Below are 27,869 nucleotides of genomic sequence, written 5' to 3'. Positions count from 1 at the left end.
GTAGCAAACACACCAGGTCATGATGAACTTTGACAAGTTTCTCCACAGTCGCTGAAAGAAATGCAAATAACTCAGAAATGTCAACATAGTGAGAGGTGAGAGTGGAGCACGGAGGGAGGGGCATTCAAGAGAAGACAGGAAAGTTGAAAGGTCATGTAGAATGTTCAAACAGTCAGATAATGGATTTAAGTTAAATACACGGGTATTTATATTAAGTGTAAATGAATCAATTTAGTGTGAAGACCGTTATTATTTGCAAAAAGATTTATTTTATTGGCATTGTGTGTGTATGTATGTATGTTTGTGTGTGTGTATGTGTGTGCTGTGTGTTATGTGCATGTATGTATGCACAAATGCGGATGCAAGAGATTGATGTTTAGGATCTTCTTTGATGGCTCTTCACGCTACTTTTTATGACAATGTCTCTCACCGAACGCGGAGCTCATTAATTTGTCTGGACTGACTGGCCAGTGAGCGGCAGGGATACACCTGTGTCTACCTCCCCAGTGCTGGAAACACACACCACGATGCCTAGGTTTTTAGGTGGGTTCTGGGATGTGAATGCATGTTTGTGAGGCAGGTACTATATTGGAGCATCCAGCTCCAGGTGTTCTAGTTCTCACTGTGTGAAATGAAGAATTGCATAAGATACAAGGTTTGTGCAATTACAGCTGAATACACAAAATAGTCATCATCCCCCAGGTACTCAAAAAGCACGCCCCCATCTCTGAGATTATGTTATGTCCTGTGCCAGTCTGTCTGTATGTTGACCTTGAGTCAAGGTCACACTAATACATGATCACTCTGTGCTCAGTACATCACCAGGTACCATTTACTATATTAAAATGTTACCTAGCACCTGCAAGACCCTCATTTCAGTGCTGTTGGAACTCTTGGGCATGTGGCTCGTTGAGGATGGCAACACCAGATCAAACATATTCCACCGTGTCTCAGGATCATCTGAGAGGACAAAGGGGTCACCTACTTGGAAGAGCTGCCTTGTTCAGGCATCTGGAAGATGTCTTCATGTGGCTCCCACTGGGAAAGGAAGACAAGTGCCAAGATCTGGTGCACCCGAACCAGAGAGAATCCTTGTCTTGTCCAAAAGCGTGTTCTTGGAGGTGTCCTGGCAGTAATGAAAATGCCCACTGGGTGGCGATGTTTCAAAGGGAATCCCCGCTCTAGAAGGGAAGTCGCCTCTACACAACCATACAACCATCTACACTCAAGAGTCAAGGATATTAACAGAGTGTACATTCGCAGCTTCTTAGCCTTTTAATATAGTAAATGGTACCTGGTGATGTACTGAGCACAGAGTGATCATGTATTAGTGTGACCTTGACTCAAGGTCAACATACAGACAGACTGGCACAGGACATAACATAATCTCAGAGATGGGGGCGTGCTTTTTGAGTACCTGGGGGATGATGACTATTGCCCAGTTTGGGAAATCCTCTCCTTTGGTAAATGTGATGTCAACCCTGACAACCGTGGATACACACCTTCCGGTGGGAGCACACCTCTAGCTGTGTCTATGAAGGTGTTTTCAGAAAGGTTAAATTGAGGTGGGAAGGCCCAACCTGAACGGGAGTGGTATTGTCCCTGGGCTGGGGTCCTGGACTGAATAAAAAGAAGGCCAGCTGAGAACCGATATTCATCTCTCTGCCTCCTGACTGTGTATGCCATGCGACCAGCTGCCTCATGTTGGGAGCTGTGAACCCCCAGATCCTGAATTTCTTGTAAACAACTTGTTTTCCTCTGCTCTGAGACAGCCTGCAGCTGCTCTGAGCACGAGACCCTCGGGAGTTCCTGATGGCAGGGGAGTGGTTTCTGGTGGGTTTGGATGGGGCGTGGCTATCAGTTAAGGATCCCTATATAAGCTGCCCCTGGACACAATAAAGGGGGCATTCCTGTTTCAAGGATGACCCATGTCTCTGTCTGTGAGTCTTTGTGTGTTTCAATCTCCATCCCCTTGCCTGGTTCACAAACTGTATGGCCTCACATAGAGCGCAGATGGGCGTGATGCGCTACAGCCTCAAGCTCCATGCTGCACACCATGCCATGGTGGACTGCACCCTCGGACTCTGTGCCAAAATAATCTTTTCCCAGCCGGGCGGTGGTGGCGCACGCCTTTAATCCCAGCACTTGGGAGGCAGAGACAGGCGGATCACTGTGAGTTCGAGACCAGGCTGGTCTCCAAGAGCTAGTTCCAGGACAGGCTCCAAAACCACAGAAGAAACCCTGTCTCGAAAAAACCAAAAAAAAAAAAAAAAAAAAAAAAAATCTTTTCCTTCATTCAGCTGTTTCTTGTCAGTTCTTTTGACAAACAATAATAAAAGCAGCTAATACAGTAAGCTGTCATCTGTAGAAAGTATCTTCTAAAAGGCTTCTCCAACCGCCGAAGGCCACAGCACGCTGACCCAGGGACGTCATCAACAAGAATGACTTGATGCAACTGTCCCGTCTTCGGAATCTGGACAAGAGTCTACAAGAGTCTGCCAGATACAGGATACTACTAACCTCCCAAGGATGGCCTTAAGGACAGTTCTAGTTCAAAATGTCGTTGGCAAACTAGAAGACGCAATGTCACAGCTGAGACTAGAAGTCGTTGCTGAGAGGTTGAGTGATTTAGGCAAAGACCCTAAAGTTCCTAACCGAAGGAATTCCGGGATCAGAGTGGCCTGAGGTAGGTGTTCGTCTGGAAACCGCAATTGCACCAGTTGCTGGGTTGACTAAAGGCCTTCCTTTCTACCCCCCCCCCCCACAATTAGGGCTAGGCGGTATGTGAACCGCAAAGGATCCCAGCCGACAGGCAGGGCTTGTCCTTGACCTCGGGAATCACATCTAGCGGAAGAAGCAGGAAAACATTTGTGAGAATACACAAACAGATTCGGAACTGTGAACTGAGATATGTGTGACAGAGGAAATGGATCTGGGTGGAGCGTGAGCAGATGACCCCCGAGCTGATGCCATATCACGGGAAGGGTGACAAGGGAAGAGCCAGGTGACAAATTGACTAGGAAAACAAAGGGTTGAGAAAAAAGCTGATCAGGGCGTCCCTGCTGCTGTGGAAAGTGTTGAGAGGAGGCGAGGGCCAGCCTGGAGCAGTGAGCCAAGAGGCTTCTCTTCACGACTGGACACCAGCATCTGGCATGGTGCAGGGACCCGGTCCTTCACTTTTCAAAACAGCCCCATGGAGGAGGACAAGCCCCAACCCCGATTTTACTGAGTAGGAAACAGGGTCTAGAACAAAAGGCATTTTGCCTAAAGTCTCAGACAGTAGGTGGGGGGCCGTTGCGTAGTGCCCTTTCCATCTTAGGATGGGGAGTACCTACACTTCAGTTTTCCTGTGTTTCACAGAGGCAGCTTCCCCTGCAACCGTGTGGGCTGCCTGTAGAAGAACTGTCTGGTCTCAGACGAGCGAGACTTTGTCGGGAGAACCACACAAACATATTTGGTTCAGCCCCAATCCAGAAATGATAGTGCCAAGGTCCCCAGGAAAGAGTCAAAGCTAGTCCTATATGCCCACATGGGAAACTGTTTGTTTATTTATTTATTAAATATTTATTTATTATGTATACAATATTCTTTCTGCGTGTATGCCTGAAGAACAGAAGAGAGCACCAGACCCCATTACAGATGGTTATGAGCCACCTTGTGGTTGCTGGGAATTGAACTCAGGACCTTTGGAAGAGCAGGCAATGCTCTTAACCGCTAAGCCATCTCTCCAGCCCCGGGAAACTGTTTATCTACTGGTTGGTAGCAGAAACTTCCTGTTCCTGTGAGAGGTTCTCAGTCCACTAGATGACTGTACAATCAGCACCAGGATGGAATGGGGTCTGTGGAAGGACAGATGAAACGTTGTTGGGGTCAGTCAACAATCCCACGGCCTCACCACCCTAACCTTCCTGGCCTGGAGTCTGCGGTAGCTCTCTACCGCAGCTGTCTGTGAGGCTGGTCGGTGGCGATAACTTCCTACCACACCACACTGGTCTCTCAGATTGATGGAGGTGGGTTTTATATTTATCTGTTGTTTTTATTGGTTAATTAATAAAAAAAAAACTGGCCCTGATAGGACAAAAAATTAGGTAGATGGAGTAGACAGAACAAAATGTTGAAAAAAAAAAAAGCCGAGTCAGTCAGTCGCCATGATTTTTTCACTTCAAACAGACACAGGTTAAGATCTTTTCTGGTAAGCCAGCTTGTGGTGCTACACCGAATACTAAAAATGGGTTAGATCAAAATGTAAAAGCTAGCCAATAAGAGGTTAAAACTAATGGACCAAACAGTGTTTAAAAAAATACAGTTTCCATGTAATTATTTTGGGTAAAGCTAGCCGTGGGGCGGGATGCAGCCCGCCGCCGCTCCATCAACATCAGATAGGCTCTTTTGACTTCCACCATGGTCCCACCGCGCAGTGTAGCTCACACATTCCTGCTTCCTAGCCTGCCTCCCTTGGGTCTTGAACTAGCCTGTGTCCTATACCTCATCCTCCTTTTATAGCTACACTGGCCCTAGGGAAACTCTCCTGAGGTGCATCTGAGCCAGAAGCTGGTTTCTCTGACTCCCCGCCTAAGGCCCCATGCATCTTCTTACAGCCCTTGCTGCCTGTCAGTCCTGAGCAAATCCTGCCTCCCTCTCTACCCATATTGCTAGGCTCTTCCCATCAGCCCTGCTCTTCTGTGCACCCTTTGCTCGAGAACCAATTCTAGGAGAAGTCCGTATCCAGCAGGGCACTGTGTTCTACTACACCTTTCTCCTTTTCTCTTTCTATCTAATCATGCAATTCCGTATCCAGCAGGGCACTGTGTTCTACTACACCTTTCTCCTTTTCTCTTTCTATCTAATCATGCAATTCCGTATCCTTTCTGAGACCCTGTCTAGGTTCCAGGAGAGGGCGCTGTTATTTGGTATCTGGAGAGAGAGAGTGACGGGAATGGAAGTTGTCCAGCCAAGATGACCTCATCCTTAGCAACCGTGGGCCCTGGAATGGGTTTTAACTATGAGCATCTGAACCTAAAGTGAGATCTCTTCTTTCCTCAATGTCCCCAACGTCTGTCCTTTATCGGGATCCCTCATCACTTCTAGGAGATGCCAGCAAGCGCCAGGCCCATCAAACCCAGTGGGAGCTCCCCTTGGGTATTAGTATCGGGACTGGTGGTTCGTCTGCGTGTGCAAGAGAGAGAGAGCCCACAGGTGTGCAGGTGCGTGTGCACATGGTATATTATACGTGGATGCATACGCATAGGGACTGAGATCGCTTCCCAGTCTTCCCAGGATGACGCTTGAGCTGGTGAGTCACTGGCATACGGATCCAGATTCCCTGCTCTGAATACGTGCAGCCTCTCCCAGCCCGAATGTTCTTGTTTACTGGCTGAGTCTAACAAAGGATTGTGTAAGAGGCAAGCTGAGCAAAAGGAGGGTCTGCTTTGTCTTTGTTTTCCTGTAGCAGACAATGACTGTGGCTCAAATGGTGCTCAGGGATCAGCCTGCTGGACTCGCTCCCGAAGCTCTCTTTTCTTGGTTGGATTGCCTCTCTTGCTATTGCTACATAAGTAGAAACATCACAGGATAACGTAATTTGACACTGAGTCCTGCTATTCAGAACAGAACCTCACACAGTGGAATGAATCAGTATTGAGCATGAGTGTCCAGAAAGCGCTGACAGCAACTGTTCCCAGTTCTGTCGCCATTGTTATGATGTCTCCCTCGTACAACTTCCCTCTGGCAAGATATAGGCACTTTTCATCTCCCACTAAGGAGTCTCTTCCTTTTGGTCCATTGAGCCCTTAGCCTGTCTCAGTTGGCAGTAATTCTCTAGACATGGACCAAATCAGACATGCTATCTTATTAGACTACACCTTCTAAGCTTCATTGATTACCTGGATAAACACACACACAGACCGTGTTCGCAGAAGGACTCAATAAACACAGGCACATCCAAAGGAGATTACCTGCTTGTAATTCCAATTCTGTCAATCATTACCCGAATAATCATCTCTCAGGTGGGAAGGTCCTAAAAGCCTTAAATGTGTGTGTTTGCTTCTGAGCGATTGTGTGAGTGTTGAGTGTGTTAGGGGAATGAGCGGGTGGGGTGTGTCTGGTATTTATATCACAGCTGACAGTTTAGATGACCTCCTGGGAGTAGCTTTTCCTATCACCACATTTAACACGTTCCACGCAAAAGGTGCGGGGGCTGTTGCCCCCCCTCCCCTCGCGTTTCTCCCTCCTTATAAGCCGGACTGCCTCCAGCTAGCTTTTGCACACACACACTCCTCAGTGGCCCAGAGCAAACGAAGGCCGGTGGAGAATGAGCCTGTTTTTCTCTGAGTCAGCATGGCTCTCCTTGGCTGCTATTGCAGTGCTGGGGGGCATGCTTCTCTGCAGAGCCAAGAGCCCGGGGCAGCGGCGCAGCAAGGTACTGTGCCTTGCTGCCCTCTGGGGAGGTGCTTGTCTGCTCCACCTGTCCCTCCTCTGCAGCCTGTTCCTCTTGTTGCTGTCCTGCTTCTTCCTGGGTATGTGGTCAACCGATCAAGAATTGTTACCTGTGGATCAAAAGGCCGTGCTGGTGACAGGTGAGTGGTTGGCATTGCTGTGATTGTCACTTGGAGCAGGACCCAACACTCTGCCTCGGTGGGATGTTGTTAGATTTGGCAGAATGTAAAACACTTAGAGTGAGTGACAGACAGCTCACACCCAAGTGGTTTTCACTGCGCTTTTTTTATTTTTTATTTTAGTGTCCTTTTATTTGGAAATGTCTTGGAAGAAACTGGTAGTAAAACAGAAGTCGACAGTTGGTCAGGGGCATCTATCTATACAATGAGTCTGTTAGTCTTCTAGAAATAAATACTAATAATTAAAAATGGCATCATTTCATGTGTGTTGCTGTACCGGGACACGGCAGACTTCTTCAGGCTTAGCTGGGATTGGGTTCTAAATATTCGGAACCTTCAATTCATCCCGGCTCCAGGATGGCTCACCTCCCTACGTGTGGAAGGAAGGTGGCTGGGCTGAATGTCTCTCGGGACATGGCTGCGCTCTGCACCACTGCTCTCATGAATCGCGAACCCCGTGTCCTGCACGAACCTTTCCCCTCCAAGTGTCATTAGCTTGCTGGTGCTTAATTAGACCGAGTTGGCAGTGTGTGCCCAAATCTAGGCTCATTAGTTGAGCTGCCAGCTTTTTGCTTCTTTGGTGTGTTATTCCAACGTAAGCGTGAGGCCAAATTAGATTCCTTTGAGTTGTAAAACGGGTTTGTTGGGTGGTGAAGTTGGAGCTCGGAAAGGACTGTAATTAGATTTCCCCAAAGTCCATCCTAACCCAGAAAGGCCTGAAAAGAAGAGGAAAGGTTATTAGTAAAGGAATCTTGTGAGGAGGTGGTCAGCCCTGTGTGACGTTGATCATCACCTCCAGCTGTGGCCTCTGGGTGTGGTTCGGAGAAAACCACAGGTCTGGCGATTCACTGAGACACAGGCTCTAACGTTTCCATCTCTTCTTCTGTTTTTACCTTTTACCTTAAACCCAGTAGCAAAATTCTGTCTTCACTTTAGCACAGTTCGGTTCTTGCTGGGATGTGGGGGTGCAAGAGATGTGCTCCCGCCCGAGAATTTAAAAGCAAACAATGCTGCCAATCAGTGAGATATTCATCTGATGGATAACTAGTGTCACCTGGAAGCATGCAGCTGAGGTCCTGGGGCTCACTTGAATTTCAGGTGGCTGATGGCTGGGGAGAAGCAGCGCAGGGAATCATGGTTTGAGTTTGTATAGCAGCAACCGCCCAGTGCTTCCGGAATCATTCTAGGTCAAACTTAACTGTTGTATTTCCCAGTTGCATGAAAGAATACAAGAACCTTTAAGTACACTGGAAATATTTCTGTCTCTGCCTGCCTGACTCTGTCTCTCTGGGACGATCAGAGGTTGATCTTGGGTGTCTTCGTCAGTTTCTCTCTGTTTTACCGGTTAGCTAGACTGACTTGCGAGCAAGCCCCAGAGATCCTCTCGCCTTTGGCTCCCTCCGTGAGTGGATGACAGCATTTCCTACTATGACTAGCTTTTCACAGGGGTGCTAGAGATCTGAACTCAGGTTCTCATGCTTAAACAAGTCCTTTACCTACTGAGTTATCCCCAGCCTCAGCAAAAATAGTTACAGCATCCTGCCAGTCAAAGGATCTCCTGGAAGTACAGACACTCCAGGAGATCAATTCAGTGTTTAATCCTTCTGGGGTTGACCTGGGAGAGGGGACCTACCACAAAACCCAAGGTAGAGAAGAAAACAGAAATCTACTCCCGTTTGTCCTCTCAACAGTAAATTAAGTGAGGAGCACAGCCCTGTGACGAACTCCTAAGAAGTTCTTTGGGATTGTTAGAACAGTGCTAAGGACATTTGAGAGGCATGAAAATGTCATTTTCTGTCATTTGCACAGTGGATGCACATGTTTGGTGCTGTTCCTGGATAGTTTCAAGATCTTTACTAAACGGAAACATTTGGGCCCCGGGGTTGGAGTTCAGGGTTAGAGGAACTAACTTGCCTTGCTTGTGCTAAGGTCAGAGTTCAATCCTCAGCACCACAAATGAAACCAAGCGATCAAAAAAAGCGAACCAAACCAAAACTACAGCAACAACAAAAAACAACCAACCACCCAACCAAAAAACAACCCCCCACCAAAAAAAAATTACCCAGAAGCTTCAAAATAAAATGGACAAAGTTAAAACGAGTTTGAGTCAGCAAACTATATGTGCATGTTGGGGGTCCGTGTGCTTGAGTGTAGTTGCCCTAGAACACCAGAGGGCTTGTCAGATCCCCCGAGTCTGGAGTTGTGCGTGGTTGTGACCTGATGTGGGTTGTGGGAACTGATCTCCAGTCCTCTGGCAGAGCATCAAGTACTTTAAATTTTGAACCATCTCTGCAGCCCTAATTTTTAAAATTACATGTGTGTGTTTGTGTGTGTGTGTGTGTGTGTGTGTACCACAGTGCACATGTTGAGATCAGCAAGCAGCTTTGGGAGTCATCTATCTCTTCCCACCATGTAGGTTCAGGGGCTCGAACTCAGGTTTTTAGGCTCATTGACAAGCACCTTTACTTGCTGAAGGCAGGATGAAGATCCCTTCTACGGTTGAGCCCATTAGACCCGACTCGACAATGAGGGAAGAGTGTGAATGAATGGCCCCACACTGGAGAAATGTCCCCCTCCATTTTGTGAAAGTATTGCCCAGTTTGACCACTTGCTTAGGTACTTATACGCTGACTCTTTCTGCTGGGGTCACCTGCACAGAAAGGGCAGTGTGACACAGCCTAGCTCTTGGAGGCCCATTGTTCTGTGGTGACTTCACTGTTGGTCTGTTCCAGACAAGACTTTGTGTGGGCTTGGTCATAAGCGTACTCTCACTTAGCCGGGTTGTGACAGGGGTAGAAGCTCCTTTGTCCCCCACCGGGCTCTGAAGATGCCCTGCATGGTTGATGGGGCTTTCCTAATTACCCGAGTTCCATTTCTGCTCTAGCTCTGCCAGTCATATTTCCCTTCCAGGAGTGGTGGCCTCTGCCCACCTGGACCCTGCATTTTTATGTGTTTCCTACTCCTCTGCCCCCTTGACTCTTTGAGGTTCTTCCAACTTCCTCTGAGGTCATCTTGTTGGCTCTGTCCTTTGTCCTTTAATTTTCCTGGTTCTCTATCACAGAGCGAAGCCTTATCAGGCAGGCTGTGTCCTCAATGCGTGGCCTGGTCAAGCTACAGCTCCGTGAATACGATGTTGTGTCTTTGGAAGTTGCATGACCTAATTACGCCTCTGTGACCACCCTCTAAACCCAAGGTCCTAGCAGCAACATTTCTTTGCAGGAAGTCTTTCTTTTCCTTTATATCAACTCTCTACAGTTTCCAGAATCTCCTCCATTCTGTTCCTTTGTCTCCTCCAGCCCATTCCTTTGAAATGTCAATTCAGAATTCTAAGTATGTGCCCTCTTGTTATGAACCATAAAAACAAAATGAGATGAAACTACCCAGGATCAATGTGTAGTTTCCATCAATCAGTCTCCACACCAGGACACTGCTGTTCTGCTATGTTCCACCACCCAGCTAGCTTTATACCTGAAATAATTACACAGAAACTGTATTCTTTTAAACCTGTCTGGCCCATTAGTTTTAGCCTCTTATTGGCTAGCTTTTACATATTGATCTAACCCATTTTTAATATTTTGTGTAGCACCACGAGCTGGCTTACCAGGAAAGATCTTAACCTGCATCTGTCTGGAGTGGGAGAATCATGGCGACTCACTGATTCAGCTTTTTTCTCCCAGCATTCTGTTCTGTTTACTCCACCCACCTAAGGGTTGGCCTATTAAATGGGCCTAGGCAGTTTCTTTATTAATTAACCAATAAAAGCAACAGATTAAAAAAAATCACTCCCACATCACGAAGTGAAGTAGCGTGTCCCACCTGAATGGGACAGAGCCTGGTCCCACCACATGTGCTCAGAGAACGCTATCATAGGAAATCAGACTAGACAAAGGATGGTAAGGTGCTGAGAGACAGAGACACAGAGAGAAGAGCCGTAGAAACAGAGAGACAGAGAGAACAGAGAGAACCAGCTATTTTCTGGGCTAAGAGAGGTAGCCTCTTGCTCTTATCATGCTCTTTCTGCCAAGGGCAGTTAGGGCATTCCTGGTTTGCTCGCTCTCCACCTGTTTCAACATTCTCAGAGTACTTGCTTGTCCTTATCTTTCCTATCGAACACCTGCTATGAACTTGGGGGACATTTGCTTCCCAAGGGAATATTTGGTAATGTGCGATTAGAACTGAGAAACTCGGGGACCTGCCACATCTAGTGATAAGGCTGGACCACTGCCGGAACCTCTGACAGAGGCAAGGAGTGGTACTCATGATAAGGAACAATGTGACACTGTTATCAACAGCTCTGAGGTTGAGACATTTTGACCTACAGTCTATGAGCCTTGTCCCAGGAGCCACGGTATGAACATGGATCGTGGGATCCTGAGGAGCCAAGAATAAAGCAATGCTGTGATGGGCACCCAAACGTAACAAGGAAAATGGTACCCAACTGACCTCAAAGAACAGACTCTGAGCAGCTTCGGCTTTGAGTGCTCTATGGCGCAGGGTCCTGGGATGTTTGGAAAGGAAGTTCACAAGTTGAGTGTGGTGGCCCACGCCCATCATCCCAGAGGATGAGGCAGGAGAATTGCTTGTGGTCTGAGGTCAACCTGAATTAGGGTAGTTCAAGGCAGTCTGGGATGCTGAGTGAGATTCTGTAGAAAGAAGGAAAAAGAAAGAGAAAAGGAGACTGAGAGGGAGGGAGAAAGGGAAAGAAATGAAAAGAAAGGAAGAAAGAAAGAAGAAAAGAAAGAAAGATAATCAGAAGATGGAAGGCAGGTTGAAGCCGTGAGGCTTCGCTGGAGATGAGCATTGCTGCAAACAAGACCGTCTGAGAATCTGAGAATGGATGGTCTGGACCTCAGGTGACAGAATTCAGCCAAGAGCTGAAGCAGAACACAGAATTAAACAGCCAGGAAACAGGAATGCCTCCTCTGGAATCACAAAGACAAGCATCTCAGCCCAGGAGGGGGGCCCCTGAGCATATTGTGGTCATGAACGGCTCAAGCGGGTTGGATGTGGAACCTCACCCAGTGTTAGTCCAGCAGTTCTCAACCTATGGGTCACAACCTCTCTGCGGGTGGCGTGTCAGATACCCTGCATATCAGATATTTACATTATGACTCGTAACAGTAGCAATATTGCAGTCTGAAGTAGCAACGGAATAACTTTATGGTAGGGTTTTAAAGGGTCAAAGCGTTAGGAAGACTGAGGACCACTGTGTTAGACTCACTGCGTGAAGGTTGGTGTTTAAGTTTTCTTGTGCTTGGGTACCCACTCTTAGAAATCCAACTTACCTGGTCAGGTGTGTGTCTGAACATTGCTGTTTTTTTTTTTCTTCAAAACCCTGGTAGGAATTAAAGAGAACATTAGATTTGCACTGAGAACTCAGAGGTGCTTAAAGTCCTGTATGAGCCACGCTTCTTCATAACACCACGCACCCCCAATTTTACTGGATAGGTCCAGCTATTTATCTGTGAGGCTGAGGTCTTGATTGAAGTCCTCCCTCTCATGGCTGGTGTTAACTGTCACCTTGATAAATCTAGAATTACCTGGCAGATGGGCCTCCGGCAGGTCATCTTGGACTGTATTAAAAGGAGAACTCAGACTGAGTGCTTGGGCACATTCATTACTTCCCGTTTCTTGTCTGCGGATGTAATGTGGCCAAAGGCTTCAAGCTCCCGCTGCTTTAACATCCTCACCGTAGACCTGCACTGGAATCTAGAGCCAAGGTCAACCCTTCCTCCTCTAACTTGCTTTGGCTGAGGTCTTTTGTCACAGCATATTGGTGGCTTTTCTGTTGCTATAATAAAACATCCTGACTGAAAGCAACTTCTAGAAGCGTTTATTTGGACTTACAGTTCCAGAAGGTTAGAGTCCATCCCGGTGGGGAGGTGTAGCAGTGGGTGGCAGGCGTGAGGGCTGGAGCAAGAAGCTGAGCGCTCATACCTCAACGGCAAGCAGGAAGCCGAGTGCAGACAGGCAGGAGGGGGAGACTTTGAACTCACGAAGCTTGCTGTCCATGACATACTTCCCCCAGCAAGGCCATAACTTCCCAAACCTCTCCAGACAGCACCAGCAATTGGGGACCAAGTATTCAAAGACCAGAGCCTATGAGGGACGTTTTGAATTCAAATGGCCACAAAGAGCAACAGGGAAAGAAACTAAGACATTCCCTCAATCGGCTTTTGATTAGGGCTCCCTACAGAGTGTTCATGCCTGAGTTGTAACCATCACTCCCCAGAATGCATCTGGGGTCACTTTTGCTTTCTACCTTCATGGCTTTTGGTTTACTCTGCCCTTCCCCCATGCTCCCTGCTGGTCCTTAGAATCCTGTAGTGGCCTCTTTCACAGGTTGGGTGTAGAGCACCAACAATGTCTTCTGTCAAGAAGTGTCTACGATCAGAAGCCCCCCCTTACCTTGCCTTTCCTTCGTGTCTTCCATTGGGGTTTGCCTTTGCTGTCTTGAGGCTCTGGCACTAAAGCCAGTGTGTGCTGCCCCTTTCACCTCCAGTGTTTCCTCATCCCTTAAAGCACTGACTTCCCTACCTGTCTATCGTCTTCAGAATCAGGGTTTCTCAACCTTGGCAGTGTGGACCTCTTGAGCTGGAAAATGCTTCGTTCTGGGCGTTGCTCACAGCATCCTTCCCTTGGGTTCTCTGGGGGCACAGCAGTACCCTCCTCCCTGGTGGAGACTGTCAAAGAGTCTCCAGACGATGCGCAGTGGTTTTAGATTAGTGCCGGTGGAGACCTAATGGCTTACGGGTCACCTCCTTGAACAAGCATCCTTTGATCTCCAGGTGTCAAGCCTCTTGTTTTCTCTCTTTCCATCCACACCCTGTTGATTATGGCTGCAGGACTTTGCTCGACTTTGAAATAACATAATGGACGGCTAGGAAGTGCCAGTGGCCCACGCCACGTGACTACCGTGACTCCTTCTGTCCTCTAAGGACAACATTGAACACACCTCCTGTTCTAGTTTCATTTCGGTTGCTGTGGTAAAACATTTCTGTTGCTATGGTAAAACAAAAGAAACGTGGGGGAGGAAAAGGCTTTATTTGCATTAAACTTCAGGTCACAGTCGCTGAGGTCACCACTGTCCGTCCCGGAGGAGAGTCAAGGCAGGAATTCAAAACAGCAACTTGAAGCAGAAACCATGGAGGAGCATTCCTTGTTGACCTTCTGGTTCACTCAGGCTTCCATTCAGCTGGCTTCCTTAGAGAACTCAGAACTCCCTGCTCAGGGACTGACGCTGCTCACAGTGGGCTGGGTGCCCTTACGTCATTTAACCGGCAAGACAATCCCCAACAGACATGCTCACCGACCCACCCGATGAGGACAATTGCTCAACAGAGCCTGTTCAGGGAAATGCTTTGAGACTGTGTCAAGCTGGCTGGTAATGCTAATTAAGACACTTCCTGACACACAGTGGGTACTCAGAACTGGGCACTGAGTTAACACGGACACACATAAATGACTGACCTGGCACACAGAGGCATTGGAGTGGTCAGGTACATCTACCAGGTGATAATGGTGTCCTACTACAGCACGAAGAGCAAGTACTTTGGAGTCAAGGAGTTCCAGTTTCATAGTTCTGCCACCTACACCAGGGGCGTGGCCTGGCACCACTTAAATAACAGTGTGGAGTCTCCATTCATCTGCAGTGTGGAGATGGTGCCCTTGAGAGTATGCCTAGCTGCTTAATCTTCTCTGCTGGCTCCCGGACCTCAGGTGGTTTGGCTGAGCCTCCTTCAGCTCTTCGCCTTGGCTTGCCAGTGCCAGGGGCAGGATCACACTGTCCCCTCAGTGCTGGGTACACACAGGGCCACGCTTAGAACAGATCTCAGGAAATGCCCTTGGTGCACCATGAGCAGGGATCCAGTCATATTTGTAAGTTAATGGCATCATGCAGCTATCTGGTGAGGCAATTCTCACAAGACTGGTCCTGGGAAAAGAGACCAGCGTCAAGTCCCCCTGTGAGGAGCCTGAGTCTGGAGAGGTCACGTAGATTTAGGTTCTCCCACGTGGACACTTGGGATTCTTGCGGAACACTGGGAAGTCAGGGCAGCATCTTTCTGGCTGGCTGTTGTCTTCTTCTACATCAGCTTTGTGCAAATGGTAACTTTAGCGAATTTCCCATCTTCCCACCTCTTAGATGCAGGGAATTGCGTATGGAGAGTAACCTTCCTCCTTGGGACAGGATAAAGAGAAATTCAGGAATCTAAATTTCTGATGAGGGACGAAAGTAAGAAGAGCTACGAGGGGTTTCCAACTTGCTCAGGGTATAACTCTCCCGGGTGTCCTTCATCTCCTTTGAGTTCTTCTGCGTGTTCAGAAACCCAGCCAAGGAGCCCCATGCCTCAGACATGCTTCCCCCCTAGATGGGTTCATCCAACTCCCTCTTGGCCAGTAAGTGGCAGAGCTGGGGACTGAATTGAGGCCCTCATTTTCTCTCTCATGTTTACGCTTCAAGTTCATAATGCCTCAAAAATCACCCCACCCCCTTAGCTTTCATGGACTTTGTAGTCCACCAGGATTCCATGTGGTAAGGAGGTTAAGGTCTACTCATCCCCTAGGGCTGATTCTGTAATACGATGTACAATGGGTTTCCCTGACCAAAAGGCGATTTCAGAATATTTATATATACACAATGAGATATCATTGGGGTGGGACCAAAGTCAAAATAAGAAATTCATCTATTTTTTATATTTGCTAGACACACACACACATAGCCTGAAGGCAGTTTTATACAACGAGGCATTGTATGCCCGGGTCCAGGCTGCCACCTGTCCCACGGAGTCATCTCTGGTGTTTTCTACTTGTGACTTTATGTTGATGTTCATGTCGTTTTGGAGGTTAGAGTAATTTGGATTCTCTTCCTTTGAGATGGGAACTGCTCAACCTGTACCCCAAAGAGCTGGCTTAAGACAACAGGAAGTCTCAGAGTCCCGGAGGCAGGAGACCAGAAGCTAAGTTATTGGCAGGGCCGCATGCCCTCCGAAGGCTGCAGGCTGAAAGCGTCTTCCCTTGGCGGTGCCAGTTTCGGCTAGTCCTCATGACCTCTCCCTTACATCTGCCGCTGCTCAGTCTCTACCTCTGCTCCCCGACCCCCAACCCCCGCCATCTTCCCCACAGCTCTAAGTCCAGCTTTCTATTTCCCTTTTCCTTTTATGGAGACAAGGTTTCATGTTGACTAGGCTAGGGCTAGGCCTTGAATGTGCTCTGTGGCCAAGAATGACCTTGAATTTTTCCGTCCTCTTGTCTACCCCTCTGAGTACTAGTATTGCAGGAGCCTGCTACCACATGATTTATTTGGTATTCAGAATGAAACCAGGGCTTTGTGACTGCCAGACAAGGGACCTACCAACTGAGACACATCTTCAGACCCTGTATTTTTTTCCTTTATAGAGACACCAGGCATATTAGACTAAGATTTTCCTCAGTGAAGAACTGTGATCTAGAAGTGTAAACCAAATAAACCCTCCTCTCCTCTCATCATGTCAGCAGTGACCTGTTTCCACGTAAGGTCATATTCTGAGATATTGAAAGATGTGGTTAAGCTTGTAGTACCTCCCTCCAGGAAATAATAGGGTTCTGTTACCAGAAAGTGTGTGTGTTCTTGGATTAAGGGGCAGATTCTGGGAGATGTGTTGGCTATGGGCATAAACCATTCTGCATTCTGCATCCCTGCCATCTCTCTCATTCTCTCTATATTTGAGGTTGGCCTCTGCCAACTGGGCACATGGGGAACATTTGGCTGGAGACCATAAACAAGGAGGACCAAGAAACTAAGAGTATTTACTCCTCTGCTCCACCATCTTAAAAGGTCTCTTCCCTGGAGTCATACTGTAACTTCTCTGGATTCCTCCTGTGGCAGCTGCAGGGTTTAGAAGAGAACCTGCCTGACTGCACTTACTTCCCTGCAAGGGTCTGCTGTCCTTTGACCTCTCCTGCCTTTGCTGTTGCTACTGAGGCAGGTCTCATGCAGCCCAGACTGGCCTCAAACTTGCTATGGAGTTGAAGATAATCAAACTGCTGATTCCTTAACCTCAGCCTCTCAAGCGTTTGGATTATAACTGTGTATTAACACACCTGGATTACACCATGCTTGAGGTCAAACCTAGGGCTTCATCTCATGGGAGGCAAGCACTCTGCCAAGGGTGCCACACCCTGACTCCTGCGTCTCACTGCCCCTCCTTCTCCTCCTCTTCTTCCTCCCTCTTCTTCCTCTCCTTTCTTCTCTTTCATCTCTTCCTTCTTCTCCTGTCTCTATCCTCCTGTGTTCTTCATTACACTTCCCTCAATTCATCCATCTTGATTCTATTTACTACAAAGACTCTCACCAGCAGAGCAGCCCGAACAACCATCACCCCGTGTACTTCAGGGAAGGTTGGTTCTCTTGGTATTCCTTAACTGCATATGTGTCTTGCTGTTGCCAGGGCAGTGGACCACGGCCTCGGCTTCCAATTCTCACTGTGCTGAATCAGGTTTCACTCATTAATCTAACCTGCTTTCTAAGAAATTCTTCTCTTAGACACACAGGCTTTGGCTCTGTGAAAGGCACTGAAGTCAATGCAGGAAACTTGCAAAGTCTGGGCCATAACGAGGTCAAGATAAGAGGGACTTGCACTTCATGGGAAAGAGCCAGAACCTTAAATACTCAAGGCTGGGAAGGAACTGGAGGATGCTGGGATCCAAACAGGTGAAAGCTGATCACCTCTTGTGTAATTTGCAGAAGATATTAATGACAGATGATATTAATGACAGGAGATACTAATGACAGAAGATATTAATCATTTTTTATCATCGTGAGTGAAGCTGAACAGAGATCGACAATGAAGAAGAATGGATCAGCAAGAGAAGACGGCACAACAGGAGAAGCTACAGTCAGCCGGTCACCCTGTATCCTTCATCAGGAAGACAGGAAGGAGAGCCAGACTCTAACATCTCAGAACCCACCCCTGCTGACCCCTTCTCCCCAGCAAGTCTCTGCATCCTAAAACAGTGCCACTAGTTGGCAACCAAGTGTTCAGCCTCATCAGCAAATGGGAGACGCTTTGTGTTCAAGCCACAACAGCAGGCAGGAGTGGGGGAACACCCCTGTGATCCCAGCGCTTGGAAATTCCCTGCTGAAGCCAGAGAACCAGTTAGATGACCCACGAAGACAGAGTTCTGGGAGGGGATTAACTTTAGATGAGATCGTGGTGAGGCCCCATGATGGTATTAGTGCCCCCTCCTTTTCTGACCCTCTGAAGTTTTACTCAGTTGGGTCTCTTGGTGGCAAAGTTGGTGCCGCATAACAGGAACTTGAACTTGGAGTCACGGAGCTGTTTGACAGCTGGCCAGCAGCACTTACCCTCTTCAGTCTCTTCCACCCTCATGATCTTCAGGAATGTGCACGGGCATGGTGCTGGGCACCCATGTCTCAGTAGCACTGTGATGGCATCAGAGGTGGTCAGGTCCCAATTCTCTCGGTACATGTGTGTGTCACTGCGGAAGTCAGGGTGTAGTCAGACGCCTAAGTTCTTCACCCAGGGGTGGCTTCTCAAACACCTGTCCACGGTGCACTATCTCCCCTGATGACGTCTTCTTCAGATTCGACACCAAACACCGGAAGTGGGACTTGGCCACCACATGGTTGGGTACAAAGATGCACATTTGGTACACAGGTGGCGTTTGGCTCTTCGGGGAAGGCAAGAAGTGCCCCCACCTTTTACTCATAAAGTGTGCCTGAGGCCTTCATGGTGATCTATCTTTGCTTGCTGCCACTCTCAAAAGGAAGGCATATGAGTGCCCCTTTTAAGAAGACAGGCATTGTCTCTGTCTCTTTCTCTCTCTTTGTCTGTTTCCTCCTTCCATTTGAAATTGTCCTCTCCAGGCTAGGAAGAGATCTCACTCTAAAACTTAACCCTATGGCACCCTTGACACAGACTTCTGTTCTCTGGAACTATGCAAGAATGGGTGTCTGCTGTTCAAGCACCCGATGAATGGTATTATTTTTATTGCAGGTGGAGACAATGAAAACTTGTAGAGGTTACACCTCCCTGATGTGTACAATCCCGGTATCTAGCATGATATCTGGCATCCAGGGCTCAACAGACATGGGTGAATAAATGTCTATGAGCAGAGGTCAAGGGAAGCTCAGATGTAGGTGTAGCAATGATTGCTCTGACACCGCCTCTTGATCTTATCCATTGAGAACTTCCTGGGGACGAGCCATCAAACAAGGGTTTGCTCACTCCTGGGCTTTAGAAGCAAGACTGAGTTCTCCTGTCTGAAGTGGGGATTGGCTCTGGGAGCCAGGTAATCATTCAACAGAATACAGGGTTCCCCGGGGTATATTGAGCAGGGTCCCGGAAAGCTGGATTCTACAGCCAGGTCCTCACTCTCATTGACCTTGGATCAGAGGAGCCAGGTTATGCAAATTTGAATAGGGCAGCTTGAGTTACAATGGAAGGCAGACTCAAGGACCAAACAGCTTCGAAGTATCTTTTCCTTCTGTGTCCACATCCTGGCCTTGCAGAACCGGTTTATCCAGGGGTTGTTGCATCCCTCTGGTAATCCCATTATCCAGAAACATACAGCCTTGCCTCAGAACTGCTAAGAGAACACAGGTGAGGTGGGGGGGGGGGCAGTGGAGAAAGCTCACAGCAAGCTTTCAATGTACAACACCTCTGAGAGCCCTGATGTTTATCTTCTGTTCTTTTGTAGAACCCCCACCCCCGGCCTCTTTCCCACTGCTAGTTCATTTTTGGGGACACTGTGAAGAAGGTGCCCTGGCACTCTGGTGCACCAAGAGGTCCCTGTCTCAACTGCGCAGGGGAGCCTGGGTGCATATTGCTTCATTCTGGCCACCAAGATCCAACCAATAGGGGCTGAGAAGACAGCCTAGTGGGTAAAGTACATGCTTCATAAACACAAAGAACTGAGTTTAAATCCCCAGCACACACTTGGGCATGGTGCTGAACAGCTATGGCCCAGAGTTAGGAGTCAGGATGGACACAGGGGGATCATGGGAGATCAGTAGCCAGCCACTGTAACCAAAATAGAAAGCTTCCAGTTCAGTGAGAGACCCTGTCTCAAAAGGTAAGGTAGAGAACGCAGAGGAGGAGGCCTGGGATCTACCTCAGCCTTCCACACAGGCACACACGGGCTAACTCATGTGTATATGCATGTGCATGGACATGAACATACTACATACAAAAAGTTAATCAGTGGCCACAATCACATTAATGCTACAGTTTGTGTGGGCAGGTTGCAAGTGCGCAAGTGCACATGCCTAAGCATGCATGCGTGTGAACACCAGAGGTCCTCTGCTGTTATTCCTCAGGGACTGTTTGCCTTGACTTTTGAGATAGGGCCTCTCAACAGCTTAGGAAGGCTAGACAGGCTGGCCAGGGAGCCTGCCCGCCCCCCATGTTGGGATTATCCGCATGTACCGCCACACCCAACTCTTTGATATAGAACTCATCTCCCTGGCTGCTTTATAATACAGTTTGATGAGATGACTATCTGACGTTAGTGAGCTTTCCCCCTTCCTTTTCCTCCCAACCCAGAGCCCCATTCTAATCATAAGGAAAAAAAAAACATCAAATGGTTTTGATAAATGAACATTCCCCAGAACACCTGGATAGCCATCCTTCAAAGCATCCAGTGTATGAAAAACAAAAAGTCTGAGAAACTGCCATAGCCAGGAGGCACCCAAGGAGTCACTGCGTCTGAGCGTGGCATGTCCTGGGATCCTGGAGCAGAGAAAGGACTCCAGGCAAGAAGTAAGAAAGCCTGAGGCTGGAGAGCCGGCATAATTGACCAAGTGCCTGCTGTAACAGCATGGAAACCCACTTTTGGATTCCCAGAACACATATGAGAAAGCCGGATGTTGTGGTGCATACCTAGAACCCCAGTGCTGGGGAGGTAGAGACAGGAGGGTCCCGGGGATGCTGGACAGCCAGTCTAGCCAAGTCGGTGGACTCCAGGTTCAGGGAGAGACCCTGTCACAAACATTAAGGTGGAGAGTGATTAGAAAGATTGAGGAAGATACGACACTGGCCTCTGGTCTCTACTTTCACACGCCCCTGCCCCCGCCCTCAACATATGCGCACACAGGAACACACACATTGGGTGTGGGGGCTGAGGGAAGCAAGGGATTTAGTTACAATATTTTCCTCTTACCTGCAGACTGTGTGCTATTTGGATGTGATAAGATAGCAATAGAAAAACCCTTAAATCCTATTAGTCTCCCTCCGTGCAAGTAGCACAGTAAATGTGCCTGTCTTGTATTCCTTTATGGCAAGACAAATTCCCTAAGGGTGTCCGGAGATGTCCACGGACAGACTGGACACTGATATACATCGTACATGGAAAAATCCCCTTTAACCATGTGGACAAGATTAGTGTGTGTGGAGGGGAAGGCTGCCATCCTCACGAACAACATACCCCAGACACCTGTCAGATGCTAACAGCCTGCCTCTTTTCTCTGACAGAGGGTGACCTGAATTTCCCACAATCCCTGAAGATTTCCTTTCCAGAAAGCCTTTTCCTTTCCAACCAAATTTGTGTCCTGAGCATTCATGCGTAGTCCTTGTTTTTAAAATTTGTCATGACCTAGATGAATTGCTTTGTGCTTGTTTTCAGCAAGATGTTAGCGATGGGAAATTGTATGTGGCATTTATGGGGCCCTGCATGGCCTTCCCAATCTAAAATTCTTCTAAGTAATGAAATCTATTTTTGAAAGTTTTAAATTGTGTGTGTGTGTGTGTGTATGTTATAATGCACATGCATGCCATAGAATGCATGTGGAGGTCAGAGGACAACTTGGGAGAGTCAGTTTTCTCCTTCTGCCATATGAATCCCAGGGAGAGAATTCAGGTAGTCAGGTTTGGCTGCAAGCATCTTTATTTTATTTCCTGCCTGGAAACCTATGTTTTGAAACAAAGACCTGTCTCACCCTGGCATCTCAGGTGTGAAAGAGCTCGTTTGGCTTGTTGGCTGTGGCCGACTGAGTAGCCTCAGTTCCTGGCGACTTGACCATTCCCACACTCGTTAGCTATGTGTTGCTTCACAGGTCCTCTAGGGACACTGCAGAGTTTCACAGTGACACAGGGCAGCTGATTACCTCTATCATGGACTGGCTCCAGATGGAAAATGCTGGAAAGAGATTGGTTGTATCTCCTTCAGGCCTTTCCTCTTGCTGCTGTTCTTTAGACAATATGGCGGAGCAACCATTTACAAAGCGTTTGCATTCCCTGGAGGCTATAAATAAAGAGATGTGTCGCGCCCACCTCATCCAGCAAGGAAGACGCAACACCGGAGCTCTTCTTGCAGCAGTTTTATTCAGGACTTTATTCACAGCAATCTTTCTCCTTCTTCTCTTTCTCTCCCCAGGGAAAACCTCTCCCAGCCCTTAAAAAGGCACAGGCTGCCAACCCCAGATTTCCAGGTGGGCACTGCCCATAGGTCCATGCATACGCAAGCAGCTGACAATCATTGCGTGATAATAGCATGAGTCAGGCCTTAGCCATAAGGAGTTGATTATCTCAGAGAGCACTCGCTTTTGGGATCGCGGAGGGCAGAAGCCAGCACCATCAGGTGCGGCTCCACGCATCTCTCTACACATAGCCATCAGGTGTGACTCCACGCAGCTCTCTACAGAGATGGGTTAGAATACAAGGGGGTTGTGCCTGGGATGTATGTAAGTATAACGTCTGTGACAGACACGGATACTCTGGGACTTTAAGGTCCATAAGCAACCTGGTGCCCCTTGCTTTTGAACACCTAGAAATGTTTTGTAAGTTTCGATCATAGCAGATTAGTCTCACTGCTTTGGGTGTGAGGTATCCCACTGAGAAGGAAGTGCACGGTAGAGCAAATTTTCAGCCTCGCGGCATGCATGAAAGGGAGAAAGGAAGGGGAAGGTGTCATATACATCCCTCCTAGGGCATGACCCCCGATGACCTGAAGACCTTCCCCTAGGTTCATCTACCTCTGGATGGGAGTGCTATGAAGGTAGATTGTCTTTAATACAGCCATTGCGGAACATTCCAGATACAAAATACAGGACCATTCCTTTGTTCAAATCCAGCCAGGCAAGGGATGTGGTTCAGTCAGTAGAGGGTTTACCTAGCTAGGTTCCATCTCTAACACTGCACAAAACAAAGCCTACTGGTGTCTGTCTGCAATCCCAACAGATGGAGGCAGAACGATCAGAAGTTCAAGGTCATCCTCAACTACATAGATAGTTTGAGACTTGCCTGGGATATAGGAGACCTTGCCTAAAAACCAGGATCTAGCCGGGTCCTTTCTGCTGCTTGTTTTTGTGGTAGGGCTGGAGGCTGCTTCCTCACACACAAACGAGCACAAAGCTACCGCATTCCTTCCGAAAAGCAGCCATGGGGAGTTGGTTCAAGACGACATTGCAGACATGACGGGTGTCAGGGCATACAATCCAGAGTCAGCCCTTTGTGAAGGGAGCTGGCGTTGTTGATGCCACTTTGCACACATGTTCCTCCTGCCCTGCCTGGGTGCTCAGAAAGAGACAGTCGGGCTTGAGCGTTGACTCTAGCCCATCCCCACTGTGCGCACAGTAAATTGCTACACCTTCTCTCAGTGTCTCAGTTGTTCATGTTCATGTAGGAACAAAAAGGTTATGGGAGAGTTATTCTGAAAGATTGTACCACAGGAAAAGGATCATCTATTTTCATTACGAAGTCAACATGAAGCCGTAGCTGTTTTCAAGGGGTGCTCGCTAAGCTACAGTTGGTGGTGTGTTTGTGGTGGGCAGGGGGTGGTTGTGTCACTGTGCTGTGTGGAGATCAGAGGACAGCTGGTAGGGGTTGGTTCTCTCCTTCCAACTTGTGGGTCCCAGGAATAGAGTTCAGGTTATCAAGTTTGGTAATAAAGGCACAAGCATGGAGCCATCTGGTCAACCCAGCAGTTAACATCTCTCCACACTGTTACAAACAAGGGAGGTGGGTGGTTGGAATCTGCTCCTCCTTTACCACAAGCTGAGTCCAGTCTGGCCTTAGGGGAGTCTCACTAGTGTTTTAGTCTTATTTTATCTATCATCTTAGAATGGCTTAACCTACATTATGGGAAACAGGCAGTGTCAACATGAGGGTGGCAATCACGCAGGTTGCCTAAGTCTTAAGCTAAAGGGAGGGGAAAGTTCTTTCTCCATCCATTTCCCATAGACTTGCAACCAGATAAACAACTCCCAATGGATGTCTTTAGTAAAGGAGACAATGCTTTTCAGGGCCCTCAATTCAAAAGTACTCATGCATAGGGCAGGTCACACTACAGAGAAATGCTGGTGTTTAGAAACACGAGTGCTCACTTCTGAGTTATGAGCTTTGCTCCCAGCTGAGGGGCAGCCACAGGGACTTTTCAGGTCAGCTAAAGATTGGCCCTTTTGTGATGAATTAAGGCAAATCTTTGATATACATTGTGTGTGTGTGTGTGTGTGTGTGTGTGTGTGTATGATATTTTCTGACTCAGAGTCTTTGAAACTTTTACAAACTATCTTGTGAATTGAATGAACTGTATTCAGAGCACAGCCTCTTGCGGACACACAGGGGATCTTCAGTTTCTAAACTTCCATGCCTCCCGTAGACAGAAATCCATAACAAAAAGGGTCTTGGTGTCCCTGAAGCTGCTGCCCGTAGGCTCTGCTTGACATTGTTGCTGGGTGCAGATGACTCTGGTTACAAAAAGGATCAGAGGGACTTCAGGGACAGAGCCATGTCCCTGGATGCTTCATCACTATGGTTAGAACTTTTGTGACAATCTTGTGCCTGTGTGTGTGTCTAAAGACCAGAGGAGCCATCTATCTGTCTGACTCTGTTTTTTGTTATGTTGTTTTTGTTAGGGTTTCTCACTGGCCTGAGCTAGGGTAGGCCAACTGGCCATCAAGCCCCAGGGACTTGCCTAGCTCATCCTTCCTAGTGTTAAGATTGTAAGTGTGCACAACCACACCTGTTTGTTCTTTTTTTTTTTTTGAGGAAGGATCTCATCCTGAATTGAAAGCTGGCCTAGAAGTCACTATTTAGTCCAAATTGACCACAGTCTTTCCAAGCACTGATGGGAGTCACCATGCTTGTCTGTAAATCTAAGCACTTTCCTGTGGGTTCTGGGGATTGAACTCAGGTCCTCTTACAAGCACAGTACCCATCTACCAACTGAATTATCACCCCAGCTCACTGTGACAATCTGACAATCAAAACATAAACCAATGTTGTTCCAGAAGCTAGAAATAGCCAACGAAAGCTCAGCCTGGGAAAAATATCCCTTTTTATTTAATAATTCTCCACACAATATAGTCAGCAATTGTTATATGTTGGGCCCCATTCTAGCAGATTTAATATATTAAACCATTTAATTTTTTTTTACTGTCCTCTTATGCAAGCCCTAGTATTGCTCTGATTTATAGATGAAGAAACAAAGACACAGAGCGATTAATTGGCTTGTATAGGTAACACTGCAGGTATGTGGCATAGTTGAGATTGAAATCTAAGCATTAGCATTCTGGTTCCAGAAACCAAACTTTTACCATTGTGCGTAGTTTCCCTGACTCTAGCACTGGTGATGGAACTCTGGATTTCACACAAGCTAGGCAGCGTGCTCTACCACTGAACTCCACGCCCAGCCCTGCAGCCACATGTTAGCTGTGAGAATTTTGTCTAGCAATCACTGAGGATGACATGGAACTTTGTAGAGCTGCTTTATATGATGGTAGTGTGGAAAGTAGTTGCCAGCTCACAGTGTTATACAAGGACACACAGGCAAGGGTGAGCCAGGAGAGGGACAAATTATGCTGAATCAGCAAGGTGCTGATGCTTCTAATTGCTCTCACTATTACTCAGGAGGTTTTATTATTTATGTGTTTTCATGATGAGAGGCCATTTAGAAAGTGAAGCGTCCAAATTCTTCACTTTGGAGCGGATTCCCAAGGGACCCTACAAGCATACATCTTACCCACAGCCCCACATCCATAAGGTGTGTGCATTTCATTCGGGCAACCTGGCGGTCCCAAGAACTCCCAATCCAGGCCCGTACCCCTTGACTACTTGGTTCAACCCAGGCTGGCGTTTATGTCTGCTACAGCACTCCCATGTGTCCGTAGTACGAACACACTTTGAAGCTAGATACATTTTTTTTTGGTCTTAAAAAAATACTACTTGAGAATTCCTAGGTCTATACTATATTCATGTAATTTCCAGCCCTACCCAACTCCTCCTGTGTCCCTGACACACCCTCTCTCAAACTCATGACCTCTTCTTCAATTCTTATTGTTTGATATATATATGTATATATATGTAAATTATCATAAATTAAATTCAAAAACACAAATAAGGTTCGAGGGGGCACAATCGGGAGAAAGTAGCAAGTCAGATGCTGAAAGAAAAGTCACAGATGAAGGGGTCCGTTAGAGAAGGGTGCAGCCTGACACAGAATGGAGCTTCATACAGTTCCCTCTTACGTAACTTTTTAGGAAAAAAAATTAGGGTACCCCAGACAGCTGAGAGATTGAATTAAAGATGAAGAACAATGTGACCCTGAGCAAGCAGTAGGAAGCTGTGGGATTGAACTGTTCTGTTTGGCCATTTTGTCGTTTTACAAGTTACAGTTTAACCTGTAGAATAAATGTATATGCTAGAAAGGGCACAATTCCAGCGTGCAGGGGGGCAGGTGGAGACGAAGTTCCACACCTGGATGAGGAGTTATTACCAATTATAGACTCGAAGAGAGGGAGAGTCAGATTTCTTTGAGGGTGTGGCCCAGAGTAGGTCAACTACGCCAGCGGGTGGCCCCACACCCAGGAGTGCATGGGTGGTACAAATAGGACTTGGTGCTTTGAAAGAAAAAAAAAGAAAAAAGAGGACATGAAATGGGATGGGTAGGGTAGGGAAGGGAGAGTGGATCTGGGAGGAGTGGGTGGGAATGAAGATGATCCAAATCATATAAAGTTCTCAAAGATCTAATAAAAATGTTACTTGGCAACATTCTTTGATTTGCAAGCCATATAAAGGAAACCTTGGGCTGCGTGAATGAGCTAAGTATGTAGGTTGCAGAACAAAATTGGGCTCCATCTCTTTTCACCATCTTGACTACAATGGCTCCATGTTAAGGCACGTGGAGAGAATGTATGACAAATAAGGAACACAGGACAGTCATATCAAGATGAAAGGAATAGATTATACACTGTGTGTATGCGTGTATGCTTCTGATTCTTACAAGCTTTTTGAAGAGCAGTGATATTGAGAGAACGGCACATAGTGGCTTTCTGAGGCGTTTATTTTGTACCCACTGCAACTTAGTTTATAGTTAATAGGTCCTTTGATGTCATAAACAAGAAACACATACAGCAATTTTATTTCAATGGCACTAATGGAACTAGACTGTAGGATAACTTTATTACTATAATATTTTCATTAATTCATAGGTGATATCATACATGCTCAGAGTAGATTTTGGTCATGTATGAAATTTAAATGAAGCAATTATGGTAAAAACAGCAGAGAACTGAAAAGTCTAAAAAGGAAAACACCCGAAGGTTGAGAAGTCACATTCATCTTAGGTTTGATTAACACTTTATGCTTGTAAACTAACTTTCTTTCTTCTTCCTTCCTTTCTTTCTTCCTTTCTTCCTTCCTTCCTTCCTTCCTTCCTTCCTTCCTTCCTTCCTTCCTTTCTTTCTTTCTTTCTTTCTTTCTTTCTTTCTTTCTGTTCATTCTCTCTCTCCCCTCCTTCCTTTCTCCTTTCTTCCTTTCTCTTTCTTTCTTAAGAAAGAAATCACACTGAATAGTCTGTAACTTGCCTTCTGAGTGCTAGGATTATAGCTGTGTACCACCACACCTAGCTATGGTTATTCATGGTAAGTTTTACATTTAAGTGCTGTGTAGAATTTACTCAACTCTTGCCCAGTGGGACTCTAGCACTTAGTGCTTGTTCCCAGGTGATGGGTGTCTATGTTTACTAGTGACAGAAGGGTTGCAAAGGATATCACCAGACCTAAGTATCTCCTGGCCCACTGCTGAGGTCCTCATTCCACATGGTCTGCCGGTCTTCAGTCATGATGTGTCAGGCATGCTCAATGCTGACAACAAAGATTCCACTATTTACAGGAGCTAAGTTACGGAAACAATCTAGGTGTCCAACAGCAGAGGAGTGGACAAGGAAGATGCGGTGTATACAAACAATGGAAGCTTTTTCAGCCTCAAAGAACAATGACATAATTTCATTAGCTGGAAAATGGATCCGACTAGAGATGCT

General features: G+C 47.1%; 1 protein-coding gene across 1 annotated transcript in view; it reads left to right on the top strand.

Moving 5' to 3' along the window:
* Positions 1–6,274: 6,274 nt before the first annotated feature.
* Positions 6,275–27,869, top strand: part of Hsd17b2 (hydroxysteroid 17-beta dehydrogenase 2) — a 49,407-nt gene continuing 27,812 nt past the window's right edge. The window contains exon 1 of the mRNA XM_057754242.1: positions 6,275–6,575. Within this exon, the coding sequence (XP_057610225.1) occupies positions 6,311–6,575 (265 nt within the window). The 5' untranslated portion in view covers positions 6,275–6,310. The remainder of the gene's footprint in view (positions 6,576–27,869) is intronic.

Source organism: Chionomys nivalis, chromosome 21 (assembly GCF_950005125.1).
Source record: "Chionomys nivalis chromosome 21, mChiNiv1.1, whole genome shotgun sequence".
In the NCBI taxonomy this organism is placed as follows: Eukaryota; Metazoa; Chordata; class Mammalia; order Rodentia; family Cricetidae; genus Chionomys; species Chionomys nivalis.
The sequence above is the reverse complement of the archived record's forward strand: the minus strand, read 5'-3'. Positions and strand labels throughout refer to the sequence as shown.